Source organism: Silene latifolia, chromosome 2, assembly GCF_048544455.1.
Source record: "Silene latifolia isolate original U9 population chromosome 2, ASM4854445v1, whole genome shotgun sequence".
Taxonomy (NCBI): Eukaryota; Viridiplantae; Streptophyta; class Magnoliopsida; order Caryophyllales; family Caryophyllaceae; genus Silene; species Silene latifolia.
Window position 1 is genome coordinate 18,557,825 of NC_133527.1, and position 8,778 is coordinate 18,566,602.

An 8,778-nucleotide genomic window follows, 5' to 3' on the forward strand; every position below is an offset into this window, starting at 1 on the left:
CTAAGAAGAATTTTTTATCACAATCAAAGTGGAAAATAGAATTCTGAGTTTTCAGGATCTGCAGGAAAACTGACCAACATTCAGATGAGCACCAATGGAGTTCTACTTGATCACTTTTTGAGAACCTTATATGGCAAGAATCTTGAGAGGCTCTACTTTCATTCAGAGTTGGAATCAACTGAAGAGCTCAAGCAGGTTACCCTCCATGAATTTTCGAAGACTGGCTCATTTTTGAATGCTACAGCATTCTGCAGAAATGACCTGGTGGCATTCAAAATTCCACAATTAAAGATTGGCTCAGAATTTTTGAGAAATTCTTTTTGCAGTTTCTGATATCCTGCAACAACATCAGTCCTTTGTGTTTCAGCTAAGGAATTGATCTGAATCCTTAAGAGATTATAATGCTCCTGGGGACCGTCCTTAAGGCATGCATGAATCTTTTGGTAACTCGTAGCTAATGGGGAAAGTAGTTTCTTGCATTGGTATGTCGTGGTGGGAAGCTCGTTACGTTCTGGATGTAAAGACTAGATCTTGCGACCCCAAAAATCCTCATTTACTGATAATGTTAAATAAGTTAAGCGCCAGATTGTCTATAAAATGATTAGTAGCCTGGTGGTAAGACTATTGCATAGTTGCATTCCCTCTAGTTGGCCAAAGTTTGACTCTTCAGATTAGCAAATTCTTTTATATATTTTTCTCATTTGCAATTGCTAGATTATTTTGACGAATCATACGATAAATGCTCAACTATAAACCAATTAGATTATGAAATAAATTCATGTATCAGTAAAATATGAGATCAAAGTCAATTATTTATTTAAGACAACTCATTTAAGAAAAAAAAGAATTCAATAATCGATTCAAGTTTTAATTATTCTGAAATCGGAACACGAGATAAATTATAATTGTATATATTTTGGTTAGCAGTAAATCAAAATTGTTATGTTTTATTTAGATTGATAAAATTGTTATTTAAATACAAAACCAACAAATAGGCATAGAAGACTTGAAGAAAATAATCAACAAAGGAGAAAAAAAATCATTTTATTTTATTTTTTTTAGATCGGAATCGTACCTTTATTTTGTCAAAAAATACTTGGGTTCGATAACCTAAAGGAGAAAAAAAAATTGAGTTTCCAAAATCGGATTATTTCAGTTCGATTTTGTTATGCTAAGCTAATTTTTTTTGCTACAATATATATGGAGTTCTGGCTCCGCCCGTGATCACATTTCATAGTTTACGGAAGGGTTATCAAATATTGAATTAACAGCTTTTCATTAAACCCAATTCATGACAACATTCACCATACACAAAACAATTTAACACAGCAACCCACAACCCCGTATCCATTATATTCAACACACAAATACATAGATAAAATATTTTGAGGCTTTGTCAGAGAAGAAGTGTTCACGGAAGGGTCAATAACTTAATAGAGGAAATGTGATTGGAAGTAAATATCCCTACAAACAACCCATTAGACTATAATACTGAAGTTGCTTGATTAGAATTAGGAAACTAAAAAATTTCACAACTTCAGGTCATCGAACAAGTTAATGTAAGAACATTCAAATAAATGCCTGGCAATTGGTTTCAAAGTGAGATTTTTGGTGGACAAAACACCTACTACGCTGCTCTCATGAGTCTAACAACGTCATAGCCTAGCATATCATAACTAAAGGTCGCATTAATTGTTCTTCTTAGCATAGTCATGATACTACCAATATGGCATCTATAAATTGTAGATGAACTGATCAGACAATACAACTCCTCTTATGCTGATAAATCTAGCAACTAAGACTATATGGATGAACAAAATTGCCGGCAAACTGCAGGCATATTATCAAGAGATGCTATCGAATTATTTAAATAAAATAAATAAAACACAAACCTTGGTACCCTGAGATCAGTTGCAGGATAATTTGAAGGAATCGAGCAAGCAAGGTTAGAGACGTCTCCAATTGGAGGCTTTGTCGGAGAAGAAGTGTTTCACCGTGGCTTCGTCTGACGTTTCCAATTACAAATGGGTGCTTCGCCGGTGAGACAGCAATGGTCTGCTGTAAAGAGGAATTCGACGAAGGCCTCGACTGGTGAGAAGAGGAGGGCGACTGGTGAGGATGATCGACTGGTAAGGATGATCGGCGTGACGGCGTAAGGCGGACGTTAGGGTTTTGCGGGAAATTTCTAATGGTTTTATGACTTTTATCGATTGGTGATGGTAATGTTCTGATTTGTGAGGGAACTGAATTAAGGGACGTGTGGTAGTTTTTTGCAAATAGAGGAATAGGGTACGGGATTGATAGGTGCGAACATTGTATAATTTTACATCGGTTCACAAGTGAGTTATAAACCGATGTATTGTATATATTATCTAAAGAGCTGAACATCGGTTTCAATGAAACCGATGTAACTTCAAAAAATTTACATCGGTTTTATAACAACCGATGTTTACTACCGATGTAAAAAATAAATGTTAAAATAATTAACATCGTTTTTGTTTTAAAACCGATGTAATTAAAAAAATTTAGATCGATTACATCGTTTTTAGTAAGAACTGATGTTATAGTGGCGATGTAAATAAGACTTTTTCTACTAGTGACCTTGAATAAGTCACTTTTTCAAATCTTATACCTAAGATAATTTTCTTTAAAATATTATACCTAAAATAACATTTTCTTCCAAACTTGATACCAAATCTTTAAAAAAAACCTTAAATTAACAATTTTGCCCTTACTAATTTGATGGTTTTTATTGGTGGTAATGGTGGATGTGTGTGTTAATAGGTGAGGCAAAAGATGACAATGTTTAATTAGTAAGGGTAAGATTGTCAATTCAAGGCTTTTTTTCATATTTGGTATCAAGTTTGGAAGAAAATGTTATTTTAGGTATAAGATTTTAAAGAAAGTTATCTTAGGTATAAGATTTGAAAAAGTGACTTATTCAAGGTATAAGTTATCAAATTACCCTATTATTAATAATAATAATAATAATAATAATAATAATAATAATAATAATAATAATAATAATAATAAATATTATAATAAAAATAATACCAATAATAATAATAAATATTATTATAATATTATTCATTAATAATAATATATTAATATAATCTAATAATAATAATCTAATAAGATATATAAAAAATAAAATATTAATATAATAATAAATATAGTAATAATAGTAATAATATATTAGTAATATAAATGATAACATTATTAATAATAATATAATATATTAATAATAATAACTAAAAAATAAATAATAATAATAATATAATAATGATAATAATAATAATAGGCTAGACAAACATATAGGTATATTATGAGCTAGTCCAAGTCCACACTGAGCTTTTCGCCAACTCAATAATAACTTGAAGACATCTTTCATTATCCCACCATGGCTGCAAAGCCAAACTCCGCCATTTATTTTGTGGAATATCCACTTTCTTCACACAACAAAATTCCTGAATAAGAAAAGAACAAATACATTTCACATTATTATTCGATTCTCTGGAAGTGTTCCATCAAATTGGCAACGAACTAACAGTATCAATAAAACGCACCTCAAAAGCTAGACTGGACAATGTAAAAACCTCAACATCTCGAAAATGCCTCAAAAATGCCGTTATTATTAGGCTAGACAAACATATAGGTAAACACCTGACATTCACCACTTGAAGGGATGAAACATCAATCACATCCAGAAGAATTGAAGGAGACGTTCCACGTATTGAAATATCCAAACTTATTACATGGGGGCAATTAAGAGTAAAAGGGCGGTCTGGCACGTCATATACTTCAAGGTCCAACCTACTAGGACTTGGAGTAGTAATATTCAGATTTCGCAATCCTCCATCACTATGTATTTTCAGTTCTTGTAGAGAAGGGCACGCAGATATCAACTTGTTGAATGCCTCATTACTTCCATGAACACCGACAAGTGACAATTTTCTTAAAGTTCCCATGTGGAGTCGAGGTTGGTGCGTATACAGCTCAAGCATACTACCACAGAGTGTGAGTGTAACTAGAGATTGACTTGTGAAGACACAACGAGGTGAAGCTAAATCATCAAGATAATCACAAGTGAAAGATAGATCTTTGACTTCTCTTTCGATAGCAAATTTCAGCCACACTTGAATATCGTCAATAAGCCATGGATCTACATGAACACCTTTATAACCCCCAACATCAAGGTGAAAAGAGTCAATGGTGCTTCTATGAAACATCAGCATATTTCGGACAAAGCGAGCAAAACGTGAAAATGCCTCGCTCATTATTATTTTTTCTGCATAATAAGTATTATCATCGTCGTCGTCATTATCATCATCACCATCACCATCATCATCTTCACCATTATCACCAGGTCTAACATAGCGATCATTGAAGTCAAAGATAAGAACAGGGAGCATAGTCCAGAGATTTCCAAAGCGGCGGAGTAACATTGTTCTAACTGTAAGGTTTAAGAAAATGTTATTAATGAATTGTATATGAATGACATAATTTACAAGCTATATATAGGATAGTACATGGTGTAAACATATAAGAAAATATGGTAACAAAATATATACATTCCTTGAATTGTGGAGAAGATAAGGGAAGGAAGAAAACAATATTTGACTGAGGCAATATTCACGGCAATATTGGAGCATAATCAATCTTCATGATTTTATATGGTCAACACTCCCGCGCAAGATGGACGGTCGAAGACGGAGACCAATCTTGGATGTTAGCTCGAGAAAACGGGACTTTGGAAGTGGCTTCGTGAGAGTGTCAGCGAGTTGGTCGGAGCCATTAATGTGTTGAATACGGACTAATCCGGTGCGCACCTGTTCTTTGACGAAGTGGAATGATAGAGCTAGGTGCTTCATTCTAGAGTGGAACACGGGATTAGCTGAGTAGTGGGTCGCGGATAAGTTATCACAGTAAATGGCAGGCGATGAGGTAGTGGTAAAGCCGAGCTCTTTTAGAACCGAAACTAGCCAGAGGACTTCAGATGTGGTGTCGGCCACTGCACGAAATTCGGCCTCGGTTGTAGAACGAGATAGGGCTTTTTGCTTTTTCGAGGACCATGAAATAGGATTTTGACCGAGATAGACCAAGTAACCAGTTGTTGAAATATAATCAGAGGAGTCACCTGCATGGTCTGCATCACAGTATGCATGAAGTGAAAGGGGGGTTGAGTGATGTAGGTGAATGCCGAGATGGATGGTACCATTTAGGTACCTCAGAAGGCGTTTTAGCGCCAGCCAATGGGTGGAGGTGGGGTGAGTGAGGAATTGGGCGAGTTTGTTTACAGGGAAGGCGTTTTGCTAAATGTATATGACACGGTCTGATTATAAACTGTTATCGGTTATCGGAAATTAAGGCATCAGCTAATAATACGGGTTAGCTGAATTATTAATACGTGTCCGACAAAACAGTATTGTATAATTGTATTCAATATACATTTAATTAAATATAAATCGCTTATATTTAATTTTACGAATTAACTGGTTAATTCGCCTTAGCCCATGATATTCAATCCGTATTAAATATAATATCTCAACATCACATTTTGACTAATTACTAGTCAAATAACTCGGACTAACTGGTTAGTCAATTTTGGCATCTACATGACAGTATTTTCATACTGTCACGTCTCTCAAACGTATCCTATAGGTGTGACTTTTAGGGACCAGTTGATCACCGCCATCTGTATGACAATAACGTCAAACTTATCTAGCAAGCCAACCGTTATTGATAAACGTGGATCAACTGATAATAATACCAAAAGTATGCCCTTTGATCCTTTTAGAGATTTATAAGTCCTTGCACTAACTGTTAAGGACACCAACCCCAACAAGCTCCCACTTGTCCGTACAAGTGTGTGTGCAATGACGTTATCCGCACTAACTGGAGGACACAAGCTCCAACAAACTCCCACTTGTCCGTACAAGTGTATGTGCGATAACCGATTCTCATATTCATTTAAAATTTCTCCCACTCAATGTAAAACAATTTGCAGATCTGGATCCACAAAGGTCGTATTTTACAATCGATCTGTATCTAGAGTGGTTTCCCCGACTAGAGAGTAACTTAACTGATAAAACGAATCCGTATCCGAGCATGGCCATGCATTTCGATTCTGACTCCTCGAGTGGCCCCGAGAAATATCGAGTACCTGATAAAGGCTGAATATTTCCTTCAACTCGTCTCCTTCCGATCTAAGCACAGCATGAAATGACCCAGAAAAAAACTACTTGGCCCCCTGTTACGGATGACCGTGAGAAAGAAACCAAAGTCACCCAAAATCTGCCGTAGTCTCAAGAGATAGTCGATAGTCAAAGAATCGACTCTTAGGATCACCATGGAAGTCCTATCCACGACCGGGCAGCGAATGTTATAAAACATTTAGGACTCCACGTCGATGTCACAATGGTGTCCTACGAGATATCCGTATAACTCGCCTCTGTGATTGGTCAGTCAACCGGTTGACTTATGGCTCGTTGAACCCACCATCAACCAACGTCACAAAATAATTGCCAGAGTTATCAGCTCATGTGGGCAATTAAGGACTAAAAAATATAATGTTTGTTCAGTTCACTTTGTGGTGTTCAAAATTGTCGTACAAATCCACATGAAAAACAAAATATATATAAATATCAAAACGATGATGTTGTATAGAGTACAAACGAGAATGAATCTAATCCATAAAAAGTACTACAACTCAGGAACACGTTTGATTCCCATGGAATTAACGTGCCCTTCATGCTTATCTTGTCGTAATGCTTTAGTGAGAGGATCTGCTATGTTATCATCAGTAGCAATCTTTTCTATCACTACTTCCTTTTGCTCCACGTAATCCCGGATTAGATGAGCTTTCCGTTGTACATGTCTAGATTTGTTGCTAGACTTAGGCTCCTTAGCTTGGAAGATGGCACCACTATTGTCGCAATAGATGGTGATTGGGTCATTCGAACTAGGCACTACAGATAGTCCATGTAAGAATTGACGCATCCATATCACTTCCTTTGTTGCTTCAGACGCGGCATAGTACTCGGACTCGTCGTAGAATCTGTAACAGTTTGTTTCGAACTCTTCCGGTGATCGCAGCGCCATTAAGAGTAAAAACGAATCCAGAATGAGATTTCGAGTCGTCTCGATCCGTTTGGAAGCTAGCATCTGCACAGAACCGGTTGCGCATAGCTTTTGAGAGCCTCCATAAGTCAATGCCCAATCTTTAGTCCTCCGGAGGTACTTAAGAATGTTCTTGATGACCAGCCAATGTGATTCACCCGGATCTTTGTTGGAATCGACTTGTCATACTCAATGCATATGCCACGTCCGGACGTGTGCATATCATGGCATACATGATTGATCCTATTGCCGAAGCATAAGGAATCCGTGTCATGCGCTCTTTCTCTTCCGGTGTCTCTGGTGCCCGAGACTTGCTCAAATTCACCCCCGGAGCCATAGGAAGGAACCCCTTCTTGGAGTTAGTCATGCTTAATCTCTCTAGGACTTTGTCTATGTAAGACTCGATCGAGAGATAACATCCGTCGTGATCTATCTCGATAGATACGGATGCCTAGAATTCTTTGTGCCTCTCCCGGATCTTTCATCTGGAAATGGTTTTTCAACCATACTTTCACCGAAGTTAAGAGAGGTATGTCATTCCCAATCGGGAGTATGTCGTCAACATACAATATTAGGAAGACAATCTTGCTCCCACTCGACTTGATATATAGACATGGTTCCTCGACAGATCGAGTAAATCCATTTTCTTTTATCACTTGGTCGAAGCGATGATTCCAACTCCTTGATGCTTGCTTAAGTCCATAGATGGAACGCTTAAGCTTGCACACTTTCTTAGGATGTTCAGGATCGATGAAACCTTCGGGTTGTACCATGTACAACTCTTCCTCCAAAAAGCCGTTTAAGAAGGCGGTTTTCACGTCCATTTGCCAAATTTCATAGTCATGAAAAGCGGCAATCGCTAAGATAATCCGAATGGAACGCAGCATGACTACGGGTGCAAAAATCTCATCGTAGTGCAAACCTGGCACTTGGGTGAAACCTTTAGCAACTAGCCGTGCTTTGTAGATATCTTGCTGACCTTCCACAGAATGCTTTATCTTATAAAGCCATTTGCATTGATGGGGACGAACCTTAGCAGGTAAGTCAACAAGATCCCATACGTTGTTCTCATACATGGAGTCCATCTCGGATTGCATGGCCTCAAGCCATAGCTTTGAGTCAGAACTAGTCATGGCACCTTTATAGGTTGCGGGTTCACTACTCGTTAAGAGTAGAATGTCATCTATGTCATGTTCCTCGACTATACCAATGTATCTGTCCGGAGGAATAGAGACTTTTCCCGACCTCCTAGGTTCCTCAGGAATATTCACCGCAGCCGGGATTGAAGGAATCGGTTCCTCCAATGGTTGCTCGGTGTTTGGTTCTGGAATCTCCGACAGGTCGAAGGTTCTATCACTCTTTGCATTCTCGAGAAATTCCTTCTCTAAGAATGTCGCACTAGCCGCAACAAAAACGCGTTGTTCGGTTGGCGAATAGAAGTAATGACCAAGCGTTCCTTTAGGATAACCTATAAAGAATGTCTTGACCGATCGCGGGCCGAGCTTATCCTCGTGTCTCCACTTGACATAAGCCTCGCAGCCCCAAACCCGTATAAAGGACAAGTTAGGGACCGTTCCCTTCCATAGTTCATATGGAGTCTTGTCAATGACTTTAGACGGACTTCGGTTTAGTATTAGAGCGGTGACATAAGAGCATAAC

General features: G+C 37.6%; 1 protein-coding gene across 1 annotated transcript; it reads right to left on the reverse strand.

Moving 5' to 3' along the window:
- Positions 1 to 3,323: 3,323 nt before the first annotated feature.
- Positions 3,324 to 4,445, reverse strand: LOC141635501 (F-box/FBD/LRR-repeat protein At2g04230-like). The gene is made up of 2 exons (XM_074446710.1): positions 3,549 to 4,445; positions 3,324 to 3,467 (listed from the first exon to the last, which is right to left on the reverse strand). Exons 1-2 carry the CDS (start codon positions 4,443 to 4,445, stop codon positions 3,324 to 3,326), a joined length of 1,041 nt encoding a protein of 346 aa, XP_074302811.1.
- Between the last annotated feature and the right edge of the window lie 4,333 nt (positions 4,446 to 8,778).

Bases quoted from the DNA above. Each gene is read 5' to 3' on its own strand.
- LOC141635501 (XM_074446710.1), bottom strand. From the start codon at position 4,445: ATGTTACTCCGCCGCTTTGGAAATCTCTGGACTATGCTCCCTGTTCTT. The intron at 3,468-3,548 runs GTTAGTTCGTTG...TTTCTTATTCAG, and splicing joins AGGTGCGTTTTATTGATACT to GAATTTTGTTGTGTGAAGAA.